The following is a 24,299-nucleotide window of genomic DNA, read 5'->3' on the forward strand; positions in this document are numbered from 1 at the left end:
TTATTGTTTTGAACAGCATCCTCAGAAAAGAAAAAAGAAAAAAAAGGGAACACTTAAACAACACAATAGAACTCCAAGTAAATCCAACTTCTGTGAAATCAAACTGTCCACTTAGAAAGCAACGCAAATTGACAATCAGTTTCACCTGCTGTTGTGCACATTCAACTTTGTACAGATCAAAGGATTCAATGAGAATATTTTATTCATTCAGATCTAGGATGTGTTGTTCTTTGAGTGTCCCCTTTATTTTTTTGAGCAGTGTATACTGTATACTACTTGAAATTGTGAGGATAGGGACTATTGGACTTTCTTTCTTTCTTTCCTTCTTTCTTTAGTTCCCCTCCTCTTTTCTCTCTCTCTTTCTTTTTCTCTCTCTTTCTTTGTCTCTCTCTCTCTTTCTCTCCCCTCCTCTTTTCTCTCTCTCTTTCTCTCTTTCTTTCTCATTCTCTTTTCTTTCTTTCTCTCTCTTTCTCTCTCTCTCTCTCTCTCTCTCATTCTCTTTCTCTCTTTCCCTTCCTCCCTCCCTTCCTTCTCTCTCTCTCTCTCTTCTTCCTCCTCCTCCTCCTTCCCTTCTTTTCTCCCTCTCTCCCCCTTCCATCCCTTTGTTGGCCCACTTGTCTTTGAGGGTCCTGGGGTGTTCTTTTGATCAGTTCAGTCCCTCTCTTGGCACTCGAGTTCTGATTGGCTGAAAGACTTAGAGAGGGGGGGAAATCTTTAATTAAGAAGATAATCTCTTCTTACAACTTTCGGTGGCTCCATTTCTCCAATCCCCTTTGCTTCCACTTCAAGATTGTCCTCCAGCATAGCTTAGGTCTTTTAACTTCTCCATACTCAAGGAGCAGAAGCTACACTCACATTTTACATTTCTTTGAGATTGTTTTGCCTCCTACCAGTCATTTAACAGTCCAAGTTTTACATTTGGCTTTCCCAAAGTTTCTTTTTCTAGTTTTCTTTTTGGAAGACAGATTATGTTTTGGATTGGCTATTATCCAGGCACCTTGTTTCTTGTATCACTCTTCCATCTCAGCCACCCTTGGTGAGTAATCAGAGTTTTTTGGGTGTGTGTGTGTGTCTTCCCCCCCCCCTTTATATACAGGCTGACAGGAACAATTGTGCAGAATTAAATGCTTTTGTTCTTTGATGTCATTCAACACGAGCCCTTTATTGAGGTCAATATTTTGATAAATCAGGGAAACTCAAGGGAATTAAGGTTGTGACTTCTCACTTGCAAGACGAACCATTTACTATCCTGGATATCTTCTTTATTGGAAAGATTCCAAGCTGTAGCGTCCACCAAGCTATAAATCCATTTAATTTCTTTTCCATGTATTTGGACAAAACTTTGGTGCCACTGATGTTGTAAGAAGCCATTGAAATCGCAGCTTGGTAGACTAGTAATTGAATTGTTGGGGGAAGATCAGGCATCATAAGACATGTTTCTGCAATTTCATTGCATTTCTTAATCTCAGAACGACTGATTTGTTTTTTTCATAAGTTTTCACTTATCATTGTAAGAGGAATGATCTAAATAAACTGGATCATTCCAAGAAGCACAGAGTCAATTCCGTTGAATTTGTTTTGGATGTTTTTCCATAGCTTTGTTACAAAAACTATTAATGAGGAATAAAAGCATTTTATTGGAATATTTTTATTGGAACATTTCTTCTGCAAAGGATGTTAAATGATGAGGAACCACAATACAATACAAAAAAAAGAGAGAAACCTTATATTTTATTGGGCAATTGTCCAAATGTGTAAGTTCTTATAAAGAAGTAACATTGCACTTACCATAAGTAAAATAATAAGCTCATTGACAGAAGCCTTAATTCTCCCTTCATATCAATTGATATTGTTTGCTATTCACACTTTTGAGGTTTAACTGTCTGTCTATTGGGAGAGATAAGTTCATTACAGATTCCAAGTCACCCAAGTTGTCAGCTCTTTGGATTGATTGATTGATTATATGCCATCGGTGACGGTTAAATACGAAACTTTTTTGACAACTTAATTTAACAGTGATTCAAACCCCATACTAAATATATTTATTTATTTTTATTTATTTTATTTATTTGTCAATCAAGTATAGGATAGTAGTTTATATAAACATAACATAGAAAGTAATGATAAAAGAAGACAATAGGACAGGGACGGTAGGCACAATGGTGCGCTTATGCACACCCCTTACAGACCTCTTAGAAAAGGGGAGAGGTCGACTGTAGACAGTCTAAGGTTGAAGATTTTGGGGTTTGGGGAAGAAACCGCAGAGTCGGGTAGTGAGTTCCAGGTGTTGATCACTCTGTTGCTGAAGTCGTATTTTTCTGCAGTCGAGTTTGGAGCAATTTAAATTTAGCTTGAATTTATTACGTGCTCGTGTGTTGTTGCGGTTGAAGGTGAAGCAGTCACTAACAGGAAGGACATTTTGGTATATGATTTTGTGAACTATGGCTAGATCAGTTCGGAGGCGACGTAGTTGCCAGTTGTCTAATTTCAGTATTTCCAATCAGTATTTTGTTGCAGGAGGAGGAGTGAAGGACGCTTCTTGGGAAATATTTCTGGACACGCTCGACTGTATTCATATCTGATAGGCAATGCGGGTTAATATAAAATATAAAAGCATGCAGAACAATTTTTAATAAGAGTCCAGAAATTATGATAACGAGAGAAATCGGCGGCAGCTTTGGTTTTTATAAGCTCAATCCACAGTTCCAGAGGCTTTTATGCCGAGACAGGAGAATCTACTGTGCGCAGATACACAACCGTTATCAGCTTAAAGACCACTCTAGTAACAGCGACCTAGAAGGACCATTGTAATTTACTCTGTACAGTGCTGTCCTTGAACAAAACTTGGAACTTACAATTGGAGCAAAATGCAGCTGCTTAGCAGAACATATATTCTTGGGAAGTGGGGTTCTGTGGGCTGCTACCATGTTTCATAGAAACATAGAAGACTGACGGCAGAAAAAGACCTCATGGTCCATCTAGTCTGCCCTTATACTATTTCCTGTATTTCAACTTACAATGGATATATGTTTATCCCAGACATGTTTCAATTCAGTTACTGTGGATTTACCAACCACATCTGCTGGAAGTTTGCTCCAAGGATCTACCACTCTTTCAGTGAAATAATATTTTCTCACGTTGCTTTTGATCTTTCCCCCAACTAACTTCAGATTGTGTCCCCTTGTTCTTGTGTTCACTTTCCTATTAAAAACACTTCCCTCCTGGACCTTATTTAACCCTTTAACATATTTAAATGCTTCGATCATGTCCCCCCTTTTCCTTCTGTCCTCCAGACTATACAGATTGAGTTCATTCAGTCTTTCCTGATACGTTTGATGCTTAAGACCTTCCACCATTCTTGTAGCCCGTCTTTGGACCCGTTCAATTTCGTCAATATCTTTTTGTAGGTGAGGTCTCCAGAACTGAACACAGTATTCCAAATGTGGTCTCACCAGCGCTCTATATAAGGGGATCACAATCTCCCTCTTCCTGCTTGCTATACCTCTAGCTATGCAGCCAAGCATCCTACTTGCTTTCCCTACTGCCCGACCACACTGCTCACCCATTTTGAGACTGTCAGAAATTTCCCCCTGAAAATAAGACAGCGTCTTATATTAATTTTTGCTCTCAAAGATGTGCTACGTCTTATTTTCCGGGGATGTATTATTTTTTTCCCCAGTGAATTGTATCCTGTAGCAAAAACTTGTATCCTGCAGCAAAAACGCATCCAAACACACAGTCGCATGTTGGATGCGTGTTGGATGTGTTTTGAATCTGATTGATGCAGTGTTTAGGGATGCAATTTATGGACAGCAGTGTTATATATGTTCTGTTTGGGAATGCTTTGAAACGAAACGTCTCCTACGTCTTACTTTCGGGGGTGACTTATATTAGGCAATTCTACGAAATCTCTCCTATGTTTTACTTTCAGGGGTGACTTATTTTCGGGGAAACAGGGTAGTTGATTTCATAGCTCAGTTCCTTCATTGTTATCGTCTCCACCATGCAGAAGCTACCACACTTATTGGCCACATGTGAGCTGGAAAGGCAAGCCGAAGACCCTTCCCCAATTGACCAAGAGGCCTAGAAGCGTGCATAAACTATATTTCCAGGGCTACTCCCACTTGCCCCATCAATCCAGGCAGACCCCTCTCTTTTAATGTCTTTGAACTTAGTTAAGATTCTCCACTCCCCCATCGCAACAGAATCCCCTACGCGACTAGACTTACAATCCTAGGTTTAGAAAGCTTAGAACTATGTCGCCTTAAACACGACCTAGGCATAGCCCATAAAATCAACAACTACAACGTCCTTCCTGTCAACGACTACTTCAGTTTCAGCAACAACAACACACAAGCACACAACAGATACAAACTTAAAGTAAACCACTCCAAACTCGACTGCAAGAAATACGACTTTAGTAACCGAGTAGTTGATGCATGGAACTCACTACCAGACTCTGTAGTATCCTCACCTAAGCCCCCAAAACCTTACCCTTAGACTCTCCACTGTTGACCTCTCCCGATTGCTAAGAGGTCAGTAAGGGGCCTGCATAAGTGCACCAGCGTGCCTTCCGTCCCCTGTCCTCATGTTTCTCTTTCACTAGTATCATGTATATAAATATTATTATAGCTGTTTTCGTAGATTTTCACGGGTATATGTATGTAGATTGTTCTGAGTTCGGGTTTTGCCCCGTGTATATTTACAGCAGCACGAAGCTAACAACTTCAGCCTGATGATGGTGAATGTGATTTCACCGAAACGTCGCATAGACACTCAAAATATTACACGGGGCAAAACCCGAACTCAGAACAATCTACATTATTATATCTTTGTATACCCCCAATATGTACTTGACAAAACAAATAAACAAATAAATAAGATATGATTCTTGCGGTAAGCCTTAGATATATAGGCAAGGTAATATATTGGAAGCATTGTCTCATGCTGGGTTTTATATGATTTTTCTTATCTTTAGTATGAATGCTTTCTATGTGAATTTAACAGTCAAACTATTTATCAAGTCTGCACTACTATTACCACTAGTTTTTTTCTCATCATTCCTATCATCCTTTTCCTCCCACTTAGGACTGTGTGACTGAAACCTGTTGCTTGTTTCCTTATAATTTATATTAATATTGATTATTTCCTGATTGCTTGCTTATTTATTTATTCATTCATTCATTCATTCATTCATTCATTCATTCATTCATTCATTCATTTATTAGATTTGTATCCTATGGCAAGCATTAAGTGTTGTCCCTCCTGATTCTTGACAAACGTCTCTTTTCTTTTATGTCCACTGAGAGCATCCGCACCAAAGACAAATTCCTTGTGTGTCCAATCACACTTGGCCAATAAAGAATTCTCTTCTCTATCCTATTTGGAGTTTAAATAATTGTGTGTTTTGGATTAGGATTATGTATACATTTTAATAAATGAATAAATAAATGTTGAGGACTATATGATAGAAGGAAGGGAAAGGAGGTTTTTATGGGGAGAAACGAGGGTGTTAAATCTTTATAAGTTTATAGGCATCCGTTTACTCCCCAAACTGCCAAAAAACAGGAAAAAGAGCCCACATTCTAAATGCCATCTACTTGTTGGCTATGGCTTCCTGTTGTGTACCCCTGACCTACAGTATTGAAAGAAATCCCTTGTGTGTGGGATACATAAAAACGTTGTGTTTAACACCTGCATGCAATGTATATTTTGATAAGTCTGTAAGAAGGTGAAGTTGAGAAAAAAATCCACTTTGTAATCTTTAATCTGCAAGTATAGAAACACTGAAACATAGAAGATTGACAGCAGAATAAAAACCTCCTGGTGCATCTAGTCTGCTGCCCTTATACTGTACTATTTACTGTATTTTATCTTAGGATGGATCTATGTTTATCCCAGGCATGTTTCAATTCAGTGACTGTGGATTTATCAACCACGTCTGCTGGAAGTTTGTTCCAAGCATCTGCTCCTCTTTCAGTCAAAATAATATTTTCTCATGTTGCTTCTGATCTTTCCCCCAACTAACCTCAGATTGTGCCCCCTTGTTCTTGGGTTCACTTTCCTATGAAAACACATTTATTTACTTATTTATTGATTGATTATTTGATTGATTTGATTTATATGCCACCTGGGTATGTTTTTCCTGCCGCAGTAAATGAGGTTAAACGTGTATAATTTTAGAAGAGTTGTTTATATAGTAGATAAATTGCATATTTTTGTGTGCCTGTGTGGAATATGTATATGCACACGTGGCATATATACATAGAATTAAAGAGTATATTTTGGATATTCAATAATAGTAAACAAAGAGGGAAATTGTATCTCTTTGAAGGGAGGAGAGGCCAGGCACCCTAACCCAAACCCTTGATATGAGTGATGTCAAGTTCATCACTTTTAAGCCAGTCACATGACCTTTAAGCCACCCCGGGTCACATGATCATCAAGCCACTCCCAGCGAGCCACACCCACAAAATAAGCCATGCCCACAGTGCGGTAGTAAAAATTTTTGCAGTCCTTCAGTTGCCCCATTATTGGTGTGTTTCCATTAATTTAAAGACTGTTCACCAATCCTTTTTCAAGACTAAATATGTCTAGGTCAGTGATTTATTTATTTATTTATTTATTTATTTATTCATTCATTCATTCATTCATTCATTCATTCATTCATTCATTTATTAGATTTGTATGCCGCCCCTCTCCGTAGACTCTGGGCGGCTCACAGCAATAATAAACAATATATAACAAATCTAATAATTAAAAAAACCCACTAAAACCCCCAGTGATGGCGAACCTTTTTTCTCTCAGTTGCCGAAAGAGCATACGTATGCACTATCACACATGCGCGAGTGCCCGCACCCATAATTCAATGCCTGGGGAGGGCAAAAACAGCTTCGCCCTTCTGGAGGCCTTCTGGAGTCTGGAAATGGCCTGTTTCCCAACTTCTGGTGGGCCCAGTAGGCTCGAGTTTCAACCTCCACATGGTCCAATGGCTTCCTTGGAGCTGGGGTGGATAAAAACACCCTCCCCCATCAGTGATGGGCTACCAACATTTTTACTACTACACTGTGGGTGCGGCTTATTTTGTGGGTGTGGCTTGATGGTCATGTGACCGGGTAGGAGTGGCTTACTGGCCATGTGACCAGGTGGGAGTGGCTTGACAATCATGTGACTTGGCCAAGGATTTTCCAAGACCCTCAAAACAATCCCCATATCAATGGACTCAAACCAAGCAGGTCATCGAATTCACCCCTATCCTAGAAGTGAGCAGCTACAGAACAGTGAAAGGACAGAAATATCTCACTTAGGATTTTGAAAGCCCATTTTGAGCATTGTAACCAAGGGGCCTTCAGGATTGAAATGGCCACTCACAAAATAATCACTTACTCAAAGGCAACAATCTAAAGTGTCCCTTGCTACTTTCAAAGCCTAAGTGAACATCCCAAAATTCTCCATTCCACATAACGGTCTTCACCTTTCTTCCTGCAGACTACCAAACAAAATCAAGGTTTCTGGACAAACATGAGGTTTCAATCCATCCTAAGATAAAATACAGGAAATAGTATAAGGGCAGACTAGATGGACCATGAGGTCTTTTTCTGCTGTCAGTCTTCTAGGTTTCTATGTTTCTAAGCATTCTTCATTTTATTCTCCAGAGCAGGGGTCTCCAAACTTGGCAACTTTAAGACTTTTGTATTTCAACTCCCAGAATTCTCCAGCCAGCTAGGAAGACCTCTGTCCTAGAGAATACGATAGACATTCGGAAAGGAGGGAGAGGCAGAAACCCAGATCCCATAGAATTAATTCCAGATCTTATCTCTTTATACTTTTCCTAGACACTTTTGTTTGTAGCAGAATCGCCGACTTTGGGGTTTTTAAAATCTTTCGGGAAGAACGCAGAGGCTGCCCAAAAAAGACGCCCTGCATTTTCTTTCAACATCTTTCGGTGCAAATTGGGGGCTCTGGGTGGAGCTCTACTTTCGCTACCCCACTGCATCTCCCCCACCATCCAGGCAGCAGCCCACCCCTGCCCCAGGGTGTGTCACCAGTCACATTCCCCAACGAAGCAATTTCGTGGGTTGTACAAGTCACTCCCTCTGGCCATTGCAGGTCTCCGTGGAGATGGCCTTGACTTCGGACAGCTAGGATGTGTTTTGTTTTTGACTGAGGTGAGAATTCCTCGGTGCAGCTGGACTATGCCAACTGAGGAGCAGGTCAGGAAAACTTTGGAAGTTGGCCCCTAGTTTGTGTCCACTTCATTACTGCGATATTTAAATTACGGAACACAATACCGAGTTACCCCCAAAATAAGACCCTGTCTAATTTTTTTTTGAACCCTGAAATAAGCGCTTGGCTTTATATATATATTATACATATTTATTGAATTTGTATGCCGCCCCTCTCCATGCACTCAAATGCCTGATTGGTTTGAATCTCTAGCCCTGCGTAACAGACCAAACTCCTGTTACTTGTCCCAGCTTCCGCCAACCCCGCTTTCGAAAGTAAAATATTTTAAAAACCCAGACGTTAACTTCTCAAAATTTGATGAGGCTCTAGACCAGGATGGAGAGATTAGTCCCTACAAGCCTTAGCATTTAATGGGAGGCAATTGTCATGTCTGATGAGTTGCGGGAGGGAGGTTGGCCGGGAGGGGCGGGGGGGGGATGAACTGGGACACTGCAGTGGGATTCCAGACATTCCCTTCGCTCCTCTCCATTGATGAAGTTTTTTCTCCCTTCCAGGTCAGTGAATAATTTCCTGATGACTGGTCCCAAGGTAAGTGCCTCCCCTTTGATCTCCGTTCCTAATTCCCAGGAGCGCAAATCATCTGCGGCTCGTTTCTCTCCTCGTTCCCAGATTTGATAAATACGGGGTTGGGTATTTGCAAGCTTAAACTTGACTCGCAGAGAGCTTCTACTTTTTAAAAAATCCCCGCTCTAAAGCAGAGAACCCTGTTGTCATTATTTAATTGAATTAAATTGTGGACAGGCCTCTGCCGTTAATCCTGTAGCGGCAGCGGGAAAATTGACTTGTCGACGTTAATAGTGAGATTGGCTGTCAACCAGGGACGGGCCCCACGCGGTACGAATGGGATCGGCGGTCCGTTAGGACTTTTTAATGGGTTGAAGAGGCCGGCCCAGCCACGTGTGCTCAACATGGGCGTATGCGCCCCTGCGCAAGATTTTGCTTCTGCGCATGGGCCCAAAGCAAAATCTCGCGCAAGGATGAAACTTCAGCAATTTTTGTACGTTTTTTGCTTCTGTTTCTGGATCCCATACCGGTAGGAAAAAGTAAGTGGATCCCTTCGCTGCTGTCAACTGACACATGTTATGCACAGCCCAGAATCTGGATGCTCCGTGGTGTTAATTTAACAGAATTTGAACAGAATTACAGAGTTGGAAGGGACCTTGGAGGTCTTCTAGTCCAACCCTCTGCCGAAGCGGGAGACCTCTGCTTCTTTGTAGTAAAATGGTTTCTACAAAATATACGCCTTGCCCTATAATAATTAATAATAATAATAATAATAATAATAATAATAATAATAATAATAATTTATTGGACTTGTATGCTGCCCCTCTCCGAAGACTTGGGGCGGCTCACAACAATAATAAAACAATATGGCAGTAAAACAAATCCAATATTAAAAAACATATATAAAACCCCAGCAATTAAAACAATGCAGCACATACATACCAAACATAAAATATAAAAGCCTGGGGGAGGATGTCTTAGTTCCCCCATGCCTGGCGATATAGGTGGGTCTTAAGTAATTTGCAAAAGACATGGAGGGTGGGGGCCGTTTTAATCTCTGGGGGGAGCTGGTTCCAGAGGGCCGGGGCTGCCACAGAGAAGGCTCTTCCCCTGGGGCCCGCCAAACGACATTGTTTGGTCGACGGGACCCAGAGAAGGCCAACTCTGTGGGACCTTATCGGCCCCTGGGATTCGTGAGGTAGAAGGCGGTTCCGGAGGTATTCTGGTCCAATGCCATGTAGGGCTTTAAAGGTCATTACAATACAATACAGTGGCCTAAATCCAATTAATTTAAAACTAAATAAATTAATCTAAACCCCCCAATTATATTAAAAATCAGTCGTACCCACTCGGACAATAACTATACATAACATTCGTCGGCCAGGGACTAAGGTCTAATCACCCCAAGCCTGGCGGCATAAATGAGTCTTCATACTCTTGCGGAAGGCGAGGAGGGTGGGGGCAGTGCGAATCTCTGGGGGGAGCTGATTCCAGAGGGCCGGGGCCTCCACAGAGAAGGCCTCACCAGGCGACATTGATGGGACCTGGAGAAGGCCAACTCTGTGGGACCTAACCGGTTCATTTATTTATTTATTCATTCATTCATTCATTCATTCATTCATTCATTCATTCATTTATTTTTATTGGATTTATATGCCGCCCCTCTCCGCAGACTCGGTTGCTGGGACTCATATTTTATGGTATATTATATGAATTATATGCTCAAAATAAAATATAATAAAGGGAACACTTAAACAACACAATATAAACTCCAAGTAAATCCAACTTCTGTGAAATCAAACTGTCCACTTAGGAAGCAACATACCATACATACAATTTATGTATGGTATGTTTGTACGTATGTCTCCTTAATAATGGGGTTTTTAAAATATTTTAAATTGTAAATTATTAGATTTGTTATGAACTGTTTTATTGTGTTGTGAGCCGCCCCGAGTCTACGGAGAGGGGCGGCATACAAATCAAATCAAATCAAATCAAATCAAATCAAATCAAATCAAATCAAATCAATAAAGAAAGAAAGCAACACTGATTGACAGTCAATTTCACCTGCTGTTGTGCACATTCAACTTTGTACAGAACAATGAGAACATTTCATTCATTCAGATCTAGGATGGGTTCTTTGAGTGTTCCCTTAATTTTTTTTTGAGCAGTATATATTAAATGAATATATTTTGGTCAGCTATTTTTTTTTTAAAAAAACCATTACTGTTAATCTTCTTAGAGGAGATGGAAACACTCTTTTTGGCCCATCATGAGTTACTCCCTGTTTCCTGAGTGTAGGGAGGACTCATCCACCTCCCACTCGTTTCCCATTGCGTTTTGCCTAAACATTGTTTTGGAAAAAATGGGAATGTTGTTGATTTCGGCCATTTTTTCTGGAAGCTCCCTGTTTTGACCATCCTCCCCTTCCAGGCCTACCTCATCTACTCCAGCAGTGTTGCGGCTGGTGCACAGAGCGGCATTGAGGAATGCAAGTTCCAGTTTGCTTGGGATCGTTGGAACTGCCCCGAGAGAGCTTTGCAACTCTCCAGCCACGGAGGCCTCCGGAGTGGTAAGATCAATAATAATATACAATTTATGTATGGTATGCTTGTATGTATGTCTGCTTTATAATGGGGGTTTTTAAACATTTTAAATTGTAAATTATTAGATTTGTCATGAACTGTTTTTATTGTGTTGTGAGCCGCCCCGAGTCTACGGAAAGGGGCGGCATACAAATCAAATGAATGAATGAATGAATGAACGAACGAACGAACGAACAAATAAATAGATAAATAAATAAATAACAACAACAGAGCTGGAAGGGACCTTGGAGGTCTTCTAGTCCAACCCCCTGCTTAGGCAGGAAACCCTACACTACTTCAAACAGAGGGTTCTCCAACAGCTTCTTAAAAACTTCCAGTATTCCTATGGGAAAAATAGCTTCTTCTTACAAACTTTTCTACTTAAGAACTTGGTCACGGAACGAATTAAGTTTGTAAGTAGAGGTACCGCTGTATATATGATGGCTGCAACAGTGGGCTATGAGCTGGAACGCTAAATTGCGCTCGCCGCAGCGGCTCGTGAGCGCAATTTAGCGTTCCGGCTCATAGCCCACCGCTGTCTGTCTGTCTATTGTTGCAGCATCAAGCGAGAATGTCCATCGATTAAACACCCCAGAAAAAGCTATAAGCGAAAAATTTTATCTTAATATGTATAATTACCGTTCGATAAAAAAGCAACTATTGTATGAGCACAATTTAACTTGCAGTAACTATTGGCCTTTGTATGAATAAAATTATTCTCTGTAAACAGTATATTTGCTAAGTTTTTATTTTCTTTTTCCTTTATATGCATAATGATTTTTGAGGGTACCCTGTAGCTTAAAAACTTGACGTGATAGATAAAAACTGGGGTTATTTTTGGACCCAGAGGCCAAAGGTTAGTTGAAAACAAGCCACAGATTTAAGACACCGAAATTGTTGTTCCCCAGTGAATCATAACAATGCACATAAGAGGGGGAGCACAGTGATCCCTCGATTTTCGCGCGGATTGCGGTCCCAGACTGCCCGCGAAAGTTGAATTTCCGTGAAGTAGAGATGCGGAAGTAAAAACACCATTTTTGGCTATGGACAGTCAAAAACTACCCCCGCGCACCCTTTTCCAAGGCCGCGCAAGGAGCCGGGCTTGAAGTTGGGGGCGGGGAGCGACGAAAGTGTAGAGGCCGGCAAAGATTGTTTTGAATGTCGGCAGCTCCCGCCCCCCCAGCACCTCTGGCCCCCTCGCCGCTACTCCCTGCCCGCCCGATCTGCCCCTCTAACTGGCTTTCTTGGGGCAGGGGTCCTCCTGCAGCAGTGCTGGCGGCTATGGCTTCTCATCCTCCTCATTCGGCCGCTAGCCACTCTGAGCGCTTTGAGAATGCCCGCCCCTCTCGCAGTCCCTTAGCTGAGAGCGCTTTTGTCCCAGCTGTCAGCGAGGGGGCTGCAGGAGAGGCGGGGCAGGCGTTCTCACAAAGAGAGAGCAACAGACAGAGCGAGATAGTAAGGAGAGAGGGAGAAAGTGAAAGAGAGAGAGAGAGAGAGCAAGAAGGGGGATAGTGGAAGGTAGAGAGAGAGAGAAATGATAGAAAAAAGGGGAGAAAAAAAGAGAAATGAGAAAATGATTGAAGCAGAGAATGACAGGAAAGAGAGAGAGAAATGACACTTGGTGATGATGTATGACGTCATCGGGTGGGAAAAACCATGGTATAGAAAAAACCAGCGGAGTATTTTTAAATTACTGTAATACTTTTTGAAAAACTGTGGTATAGCCGTTTCGCGAAGTTTGAACCCGCGAAAATCGAGGGATCACTGTATAGGCTAAATACAGCCATATTACATGGATAAATAATGGAGGTTTTTAAGAAGAGGCTGGAGAGCCAATTTTCTGAAATGGCATAAATTTGCCAATTGTAGGGAAAGAAGCCGGCCAACAGATTTTTCAACTATTTTCTTCTGACCTAAAGCCACCAATCTCTTTTTTTTCCTTTTAACAAACTGGGAAAATGAGTTACAGATGAGCAGGCACTTAATGAGGCCACTGATAATTCAGGAATGGTAAACTTGTATTTTAGAGGGAAAAAACTCTGTAGGATAAGACAAAACGTCAATAATACCCTTAAAATATTTTCTTCAGTAGCTTTTTTATTTGAGTTGCACGAAAGCAGCTTATATGCAAAAGTGTGACTAGTTCTTTAAAAGAAAATTACAGTGTTCCCTCAATTTTCGCAAGTTCAAACTTTGTGAAAAGTTTATACCACGGTTTTTCAAAAATATTAATTAAAAAATACTTCATGGGTTTTTCCCTATATCATGGTTTTTCCCACCCGATGATGTCATATGTCATTGCCAAACTTTTGTTTGCCTTTAATAAATATTTTTTTTAATAAACTTTAATAAATAAACAGGGTGAGTAATAATCTAAATGGTTGCTAAGGGAATGGGAAATTGCAATTTAGGGGTTTAAAGTGTTAAGGGAAGGCTTGGGATACTGTTCATAGCTAAAAATAGTGTATTTACTTCCGCATCTCTACTTCGCGGAAATTCGACTTTCGCGGGCGGTCTCGGAATCCCCAGCGAAAGTCGAGGGAACACTGTACTGTAAATAATTATTAAAATGCTGCTTTCCCCACAGTGTTATATATTTAACTACACATTTCAGTGAATTTTTTTTTTCTTCTCTCAGTTGAATCCTAGACTGAATTTTCGATTGAAAATAAAAGCATCTGATAAACTTACAGATATATAAAGATTTAATTGGATTTGTATGCCCCCCTTCTCCGAGGCCTCGTACATATCTCGTACATTCTGCTATTTTCTCCCAAGCTGAAATTTCTTTGGCTAAGTTGTTGTGTAATTATTTCGCAGCCAACCGAGAGACGGCTTTTGTTCATGCAATCAGCTCAGCTGGGGTCATGTACACATTGACACGAAACTGCAGCCTTGGGGACTTTGACAATTGTGGATGTGATGATTCTCGCAATGGACAGTTTGGTAAGAAGTGACCTCAGCAGCACATTTCCACTCCATGCAGGACCTTTCTCCCCTCCCCTCTTGCCTTACGGAACTTCTTTCTAAATATATAGACCGTATTTTTTGGAGTAGAAGACGCACCTTAGTTTTTGGGGAGGAAAATAGGGAAAAGAATCTGCTTACCCGGTATTCATCTGGCTAGCTTCCTTAGTCTGGTCAGCTTCAGCACATTCTTTTATCCCCTGGTTAGGGCTTTAAAAAAACTTTATTCTGAGAGAGTAACAATGAAAGAGCTTGCAAGCCAGTAAACCTGGGAACATCATTAGTACCTGGAAACAAACAGTTGAAGGAAGTAGAGCAATGAAAAAAACCCTGCAAAGACTTAGAGCAAAGGCTTGGAAAACATTCTTTGCAGAGAGTAACAATGAAAGAGCTTGCAAGCAGTAAGAGCTGGGAACATGGTTAGCACCTGGTTAGGGCTGGAAAGAAGCTTATTCAGAGCAAGTTAGAGCAATGAAAAAACTCTGCAAAGACTTAGGGCTTGGAAAACATTCTTCACAGAGAGAAACAATGAAAGAGCCTGCAAGGTCAGAGCTGGGAAGATCGTTAGCAGCTAGTTAGGGCTGGGGGTGGGGGGGGAGAGCGACATTCTGAGTATAAAATGCACTCAAATTATCAGCCTCTTTTAGGGAGGAAAAAGGTGCATATTATACATGAAAAATACGATATATAGAGGAAAGAAAACAATTGATGTGTTTCAAACATGGATGACACACTCAAAAGCCTTTAAAACAGTGCTACCCACTGGGGCATGGAGAAATGCGCATGTACTATTTTTGCCACAGGGAATAGGAGGGAATTTTTTTTTGGCACCGAACAAGAGCGCACAGCCCAGGGCAGGAGATATGAAGTGCAGATAACAAACCCTTAGGAGACACCATGGAAAAATATTTAGCAGACATGAAAAGAAAGGAGGAGAGAGACGGAGATCATGAGACAAACGTCAGTCTTCCGAAAGCTAAGACGAAGACATATGACAGGCGCACCTGCATGTCCGCGCGCGGTTTCGCTGCCTGCCCGTGTGCAGTAGCATAATTGCGCTGGACTCTGCTAGCACTCAGAGCCAAGGGGGCGAGCACACGTCACCGTTCCACCTTAGCAGCCCACCTCTATCTGCGAACCCCCGGCAGCTCCCCCCCCCGAATTGCCATCTAACAGTCGGGCGACACATTTGTCTCTGCAGGGGGCCAAGGCTGGCTGTGGGGAGGCTGCAGTGACAACGTGGGCTTTGGGGAAGCCATTTCCAAGCAGTTTGTGGACGCCCTTGAAACGGGCCAAGATGCCAGAGCGGCAATGAATCTACACAACAACGAAGCTGGGCGGAAGGTAATCTCAGTTCCATATACTGCGAGGGGGAAAGTGGGGGGCAGAGAGTGAGAGTCTCCAGATGTTGGCTAGGGGTACATTTTTAATGAAGCGTTTGGGGGCGGAAGTAACCAAATTCTGAGTTATTGGGGAATTTCAGTTATTAGGAAAGAAGAAAAAGCTAAAAAAAAAAGTGAGGGGTAGGTGGGAATGGAGCTGCGTGAGCAGTCATGGGCCTTCCCAGGTATGCCCATGTTTCTCCAACACTCCGCGGGCGGCATTGGCTGCCGATTGGTTTCTGGATGCAATTCAAAGTGTTGGTTATGACCTACAAAGCCCTACATGGCATTGACCAGATTGCTTGCGGGACTGCCTTCTGCCGCATGAATGCCAGCAGCAACCCGTCAGGTCCAACAGTGTCAGCCTTCTCCAGGTCCTGTCATCTAGACAATGTCTTTTGGCGGGGCCTAGGGGAAGAGCCTTCTCTGTGGTGGCCCTGGCCCTCTGGAATCAGCTCCTCCTGGAGATTTGCACTGCACCCACCCTCTTCGCCTTCCGTAAGAGTCTAAAGACTCATTTATGCTGCCACCCTTGGGGCCATTCGATTCTAATGGTCGATGAATGATATTGAATATTGCTTTTGATTGGAAATGATTGATTTTTAATAAATGGGTTTTTAGATTAGATTAGTGGGTTTCATATTAATTGGATTTGGATTTATTTATTAATTGGATTTATATGCCGTCTCTCTCCGAGAACTCGTGGCAGCTTGCAACATGTCAAAGGGACAATAAAATACACTGTCTAAATCCAATTAATTAAAACTAACCTTGTATTGTATTATTATTATTTGTAATGAATTGTTCTTTTATATGTTGTGAGCTGCCCCAAGTCCTCGGAAAGGAGCGCCATATAAATAAAGTAAAGTAAAGTAAAGTAAAGTAAAGTAAAGTAAAGTAAAGTAAAGTAAAGTAAAGTAAAGTAAAGTAAAGTAAAGTAAAGTAAAGTAAAGTAAAGTAAAGTAAAGTAAAGTAAAGTAAAGTAAAGTAAAGTAAAATAAAATAAAATAAAATAGTAAGTAAATAAATAAGTAAATAAATAAGTAAATAAATAAATATCCTTGGGAGACATAGAAAAGAGATGCTACCTAGGGCACCGTCGGATGAAATTGAGAAAACAATTTAGACTTTAAAGAACATACGGCGGTGGGTGGTGGGTATCAAATCAATCTAAATACTATTTGCATAAATTAGTTTTTAAAAAAATGTTTTATAAATTATTTCTGGATAATCACATATTATAATTTTATTATAAACACCTTATAATTTGACTACTTAAAATTAAACAAAATCTCATATTCCACCAATTAAAATTAATAATTGGCAAATAATTATTGATTCGTTGCTTTACTAATAATTCATTAATTAGCTGCAGCTATAGAGTGGGAGGTAGCAAGAATCTCAGAACGGAACAGGCCCTCCCTAAGTTATCATTCTATAAAGAGGACAATCGCAGAATTGTACTTTCCAGCTTGCAATGTTCTGCTAATGTTGTTTTACAATAAAATAGTTGCAACTTATCCGTTCATGTCTTTCCCGTCCGTTGCACTTTGTAAAGCTGACCGTTCCAATGTTTATTCTGAATGTCCATTCGGGCAGAAAGCCAACGTACTTGTGTAACACTACGGGTGTAGATTTGGACACGTTGGCTCTTGGCCTTGGAAATTCTTTGGTCATGCTGATGGAGGGATGATTTCCAGCTCTGCCAATCACGAAAGGGGCGTCACTCATTCTCATGCAAGAGTGGAGTGAGGAAGTTCTGGGTCACACACCAGAAAAGTCAATATTATTAGATTATTGCAATGCTTGGAGCTTGAAGCAGATTGATTGATGGATGGATTGGATTGGATTTATATGCCGACCCTCTCCGAGGACTCGGGGCGGCTTACAACCTACCAAGAAACACAATATACAGGACAAATATCTAAAATCCAATTAATTTAGCTAATTAATATAAAAACTCTTATAGCATTTAAAAATAACTCATTCCCATTCAGCAGCAGATATACCTACACTCGTTGGCCAGGGGGCTACAGTCTTATTTTATCAATATATTTTTATTAATTTTCTTAAAATAGACAAAACTGACAAACATGCATTTAACATAAAAATGGGGTTGTATCTTCCCCGCTTATTCTAGAAGTAAAATTTCAATACAGAAAAAGAATACATTCAAAAAGTACTTAAGTTCAACTTATTGCTTTAAATGAAAAGAAGAAATTTGTTTTACCTTATGTAATAAATTTTCATACATAAACTAATTCTAACATAACTCTTAAATCATATCACTGCTAATATAGTTCTCTTATTTATTTATTTATTATTTTAATATTTCTTCTTGTTTATCCATATATACACTTTGTTCCATATCTCATAATATTCTGTTTCTTCTTGATCTTAATATAAAAACTCTAATAGCATTTAAAAATAACTCATTCCCATTCAGCAGCAGACATACCTACACTCGTTGGCCAGGGGGCTAGAATCTAACGGCCCCCAGTCTGGTGACACAAATGAGTCTTTAGACTCCTACGGAAGGCGAAAAAGACAGCAAGTTGCTCGGAGCATCGGACCAGATTACTTGCAGTATTGCCTACTGCCACATGAATCCCAGCGACCGGTCAAATCCCACAGTGTCGGGCTTCTCCAGGTGCCGTCAACTAGACAATGTCATTTGGCAGGAACTAGGGGAAGAGCCTTCTCTGTGGGGACCCCGGCCCTCTGGAATCAGCTCCCCACAGAGATTCACACTGCCCCCCCCCCTGCTCACCTTCCACAAGAGACTTAAAACTCATCTATGTCGTCAGGCTTGGGGTGATTAGACTTTAGCCCCTTGTCCGATGAATGTTATGTATGGTTGTTGTCTGAGTGGGAATGATTGATTTTTTAATATATTTGGGGATTTTAGAATAGTTTATTTAGTTGAAATTAATTGGATTTATTTTATTGTAATTTACTGGGGTTTTTTAAATATGTTGTAAGCCGCCCTGTGTCTTTGGAGAGAGGCAGCATCGAAACCCTATATATATATTTCGTGAAAATCTACGAAAACACACACACACACACACACACACACACACACACACACACACACACATATATATATAAAACCCTTCCCTGGTGCAGAGCTAAAGGGATTGGATACTGTAGCCTAGAGGATAATTCTCTGCCTTACAAGGCAAAGGTTGCAGGTTCAAGTCCCAGTGGGTATGGCTAGCTGATGAGGCCAAAATAAGGCCAAAATAGATCTATCCTAGTTTCCCTTAATTTTCAAATTTCAGCAAAAAACATGTGATTGATATATATATATATATATATATATATATATATATATATATATATATGTCACATGTTTAAGCTGAATTTGAAAATTAAGGGAGACTAGGATAGATCTATTTCGGCCTTATTTTGGCCTCATCAGCTAGCCATACCCACTGGGACTTGAACCTGCAACCTTTGCCTTGTAAGGCAGAGAATTGTCCTCTAGGCTACAGTATCCAATCCCTTCAGCTCTGTACCAGGGAAGGGTTACATTTACTAAGGGTTATATATATGTTTTCGTAGGTTTTCACGGGTATATGTATGTAGATTGTTCTGAGTTCGGGTTTTGCCCCGTGTAATATTTTGAGTGTCTATGCGACGTTTCGGTGAAATCACATTCACCATCATCAGGCTGAAGTTTTAAGCTTCGTGCTGTTGTAAATATGGAATGTTTGCAACTGCCATTTCTTCTTTATATATAGTGTTATGGGTGAAGATTTGGTTTGAATGTAGCAAATAGATTGGGTGACTATGTTTTAGTGATTTGATTGGTTGGTGGAATCACAATTACTTGAAGGATTGACATGGTGATTATTATTAAATGTTTTTTTGTTTAAGGCTGGTTTCCAAATCTCTGGTAGGCGGGACGTATCATCTCTTTTATTCATGCAGAGGGGGTGTTTCTCAATCTCTATCGCTTCCATAGTAATTCTTCTATATAAATTTTCTGTTTTGGAAAGTAATTTAGTTTTTTCAAAGTCAAACTAGAAAAACAGCAGAAACCCAGCCCTCCACAACAACGTATGACAAAAACAGTACATAACATATCAGACAGGACCCTCACTACTGCAGAAACCAATGTTCTTTCAAAAGGATTCAATTTTGCAATAGCCCCCAAACGCATTCCAACTGAAAACATCATATGTGGAGTTGAAACTACCCTAAATAAAATCAACCCAGATGAAGTCAACAAAATCAGACTTGAAGTCACCTATATTCTCTGTTCCAGCAAACCACCTAGAAGCAACATACAAAAGGAGGAACGAGATGCACTTATCAATTTGAAGAAAGACAACGATATAATCATCCTCCCAGCCGATAAAGGAAACTCCACTGTAGTGATGAACACATCAGACTACAAAGAAAAAATGTCCATCCTACTACAAAACCCTGCCTGCAAACTTCTAAACACAGATCCTACCACCTACCTAGAAAAAACCACCAAATCCAAAATAAAAGCCTCTCCCATCAGTGAAGAAATCCAACAAAGAATCATCCCCAGAGAAAAATCTTCCACATGTCCAAAACTCTATGGCCTTCCAAAAATACACAAAGAAGGAATACCTCTCAGGCCAATAGTCAGCTCCATAGGCTCCCCTCTACAAAATCTTGCCAAATTTTTAGCCAGATATCTTCAACCCTATACAGAAACTATCACCTCATATGTACAAAATTCATTCCACTTTATACACATAATTAAAAAACAAAACCTACAACCTGGTGACCTACTTGTGAGTTTTGATGTCGTATCCCTTTTCACCCAAATACCTATTAAAGAAGCCTTAACAGCTATCCAAAACAAACATAAGCCCCCCAAATATATCCTAGATCTAACCAACCACTGTCTGACCAATACATACTTCATCTATAATGAACAAAGATATAAACAGATAGAGGGAGCCCCCATGGGATCACCCCTCTCACCTGTCATCGCCAACCTCTATATGGAATATTTTGAAAATAATGCATTAGAGCAATCTAAACACAAACCTAAACTTTGGCTGAGATATGTTGATGATACTTTTGTAATTTGGCCACATGGAAGAGAAAAACTAGACAATTTCCTCACACATCTCAATAGCCTACACCCCAAAATAAAATTTACTATGGAAACAGAAGCCCATGATCAACTTCCCTTTCTAGATGTACTAATCTATAAAAAACCCAATGGCACCCTAGGACACACCATCTACCAAAAGAAAACCCACACCAACCGTTATCTAAATGCACACTCCCACCACCCCCCCGCACAGATCACCTCAGTAGCCAAAACTCTCATCACCAGAACCAAACGCCTAGCTGACCATGAGCACTTAAAAACTGAATTGAACAAACTCAAAGATGTATTAATTTCTAATGGATTCGAAAGGAAAACAATCACAAACCTAATAAAAAAAGAGACACCCCCCAAAAATCAAGACCAAGAACAGGATAATGGTACCACCCTCCTCCCTTACATCAAGGGCACCACAGACAAAATTAGTAAAATTCTGCACAAACATAATATCAAAACTTCATTTGTCACGAACCAAAAAATATCAAACATCCTAAGGAACCCAAAAGATAAAATCCAACTAGAACACCAAGGAATCTATGAAATCCCTTGCAAAACTTGTGCAGCCACATACATTGGACAAACCAATCGAAGAGTGAGCGCACGCATTGCAGAACATAAGAATGCAGTTAAAAAAGAAGAAAAGACTTCCTCCCTTGTCCAGCACATTAAAAAAACAGGGCACGAAATTGACTTTGAAAAAAAGAAATTACTTTCCAAAACAGAAAATTTATATAGAAGAATTACTATGGAAGCTATAGAGATTGAGAAACACCCCCTCTGCATGAATAAAAGAGATGATACGTCCCGCCTACCAGAGATTTGGAAACCAGCCTTAAACAAAAAAACATTTAATAATAATCACCATGTCAATCCTTCAAGTAATTGTGATTCCACCAACCAATCAAATCACTAAAACATAGTCACCCAATCTATTTGCTACATTCAAACCAAATCTCCACCCCTAACACTATATATAAAGAAGAAATGGCAGTTGCAAACATTCCATATTTACAACAGCACGAAGCTTAAAACTTCAGCCTGATGATGGTGAATGTGATTTCACCGAAACGTCGCACAGACACTCAAAATATTACACGGGGCAAAACCCAAACTCAGAACAATCTACATATATGTATGTATGTATGTATATATATATATATATATATATATATATATATATATATATATATATATATATATACACACAGTACATATATATATATATATATATATAGAGAGAGAGATTAGATGATAGATAGATTAGATGATAGATGATAGATAGATAGATAGATAGATAGATGGATAGATAGATAGATAAGATAGATAAATAGATAGATAGATTAGATTAGCTAGATAGATAGATAGATAGAAAGATTAGATAGATAGATTAGACAGATAGATAAGATAGATAGATAGATAGAGATAGATAGATAAGATAGATAGATAGATTAGATAGATAGATAGAAAGATTAGATAGATAGATTAGACAGATAGATTAGATAGATAGATAGATAGATAGATAGATAGATAGATAGATAGATAGATAGATAGATAGATAGATAGGATAGGATAGGAATGACAAAGCATTTCTGTAGCCAGATTGTTAAAACAGATTTTAGGCAAAAATCTCAGTTCTCTACACTGATGCGAGATAGGCACATTGTTGTTCCTCGGCTTTGTAGCATGGCCTCTACCCTGTTGCTGCCTTACTCTCCAGGCAGTGAAAGGGACCATGAAGAGGACCTGCAAGTGTCATGGCGTCTCGGGCAGCTGCACCACCCAGACCTGCTGGCTCCAACTCCCCGAGTTTCGAGAGGTGGGGACCTACCTGAAGGAGAAATACCACAAGGGCTTGAAAGTGGACATATTGAAAGGGGTGGCTAACAGCGCCGCCAGCCGAGGCGCCATCGTGGAAACCTTCAGCTCCATCTCCAAAAAGGAGCTGGTCCACTTGGAGGACTCTCCCGACTACTGCCTGGAGAACAAGACCTTGGGCCTCTTGGGCACGGAAGGCCGCGAGTGTCTGAAGAGGGGCAAGGCCCTGAGCAAGTGGGAGAAGCGGAGCTGCCAGCGCCTGTGTGGAGACTGCGGGCTGGCCGTGGAGGAGCAGCGGGCAGAAATGGTGTCCAGCTGCAACTGCAAATTCCACTGGTGTTGCGCGGTTCGCTGCGAGCAGTGCCGCAAACGCGTCACCAAGTATTACTGCGTCCGGAAGGAGAAGGGGGAGCCAAACGGGGGCAGCCTGCCCGCCCGCAAGCTCCGGCGGAAGCAGCCTTAGTGCCAACTAACCGTCCGTTGCTCTTTCACGATGCCTCCTGTTTTACTTCTACTTTGTTTCCCCTATACAGTAGTACCTCTAGATACGAGCTGCTCCACATGCGAGTATTCCAAGATACGAGCCACGAGGGGAGAGAAATTTCTGTTCCAGACCCGAGCTCAAATTCAGGATACGAGCCGAGCGTCCACTAGGTGGCGCAAGAATCCTTGCTTTTGGTTATCTCGGAGGGGAAAAACAAAGTCTAAAGCCATTTGTTCCAGATACGAGTTGCTCGACATACAAGCTCCCTTCTGGAACGAATTATACTCGTATCTAGAGGTACTACTGTATTTGGACCTAACTATGAAAAGGAAGCCGTCGCCTATTCTAGTCTCTAAACCCCAGTTTGGAGAATCCACTGGGAGAAGGTTGCAGAGGTTCCAGGAAACATGAACATAGTCCCAAGCTGATAGACTGTTAATGGAACGAGTTTGAGCTTCAAAGCTAAAGGGAGGATTGGAAAAGATTTCGCCTATGAGTCTGTCAGGAGTGGACTTACGAGGGCCGCCCAGAAATTAATGCACCACATTTTTCCCCTCCAACAATTATTTACTGAACACAATGAAACTTACACACAAGAAAGAAGGATGTTTCTTCTACACTTCCCTATTTTTCCATGTAATCTCCTGATCTATGGCCTTCCTCCAGCGAGACACAAGGGCGTGTAGGCCCTGTCGGTACCCCTCCTTGTTCTGGTCACAAAGCCATTTCTGCACCTCTAATGGCCTCACCCTTGTGCCCAGCGACTAACCGTACTTCTGTTGACTGCAGATTCTACATCAACTGTACACAAACGTTTGTGAATGTTCCCAACAGTTTCGTTCTCCAGTGAGAAATTCAATGACGACACGCTGCTTGTAACGTCCATCACTTACAGACGCCGTTTCAAAACACGGCCATCTGTCTGAAGAAACACAAAATTTATACACCACCACTGACAATTCCAATAATGTATATCTAAAGTTTCACATTCGTATCATTATTGTAGACTGGAAAAAAAAAAGTGGTGCATTACCTTCTGGGCGACCCTCGAAGATAGTCTTCTCCTTGTAGACTCCATAGCTGCTTGAAGACCAGGATCAAATGAAGCCCACAAGCATTTGCTGTTCCCTGATCAAGACATGCAAACAGACTGAACAAAAGTAAAAAACCCACTCACTCACCCACCTTGTCTGAAAATAGACTCCTGAAAGGCGATT

At 40.8% G+C, this 24,299-nt stretch overlaps 1 protein-coding gene across 1 annotated transcript; it reads left to right on the top strand.

Moving 5' to 3' along the window:
- The first annotated feature begins 968 nt into the window (after nucleotides 1-968).
- Nucleotides 969-23,061, top strand: WNT8B (Wnt family member 8B). Its single transcript, XM_070753921.1, has 6 exons — nucleotides 969-1,036; nucleotides 8,742-8,775; nucleotides 11,185-11,323; nucleotides 14,157-14,282; nucleotides 15,505-15,647; nucleotides 22,501-23,061. The coding sequence occupies exons 1-6, from the start codon at nucleotides 969-971 to the stop codon at nucleotides 23,059-23,061; spliced, it is 1,071 nt and encodes a 356-aa protein (XP_070610022.1).
- Nucleotides 23,062-24,299: the final 1,238 nt, after the last annotated feature.

Source organism: Erythrolamprus reginae, chromosome 5 (genome assembly GCF_031021105.1).
Source record: "Erythrolamprus reginae isolate rEryReg1 chromosome 5, rEryReg1.hap1, whole genome shotgun sequence".
NCBI classification, from domain to species: domain Eukaryota; kingdom Metazoa; phylum Chordata; class Lepidosauria; order Squamata; family Dipsadidae; genus Erythrolamprus; species Erythrolamprus reginae.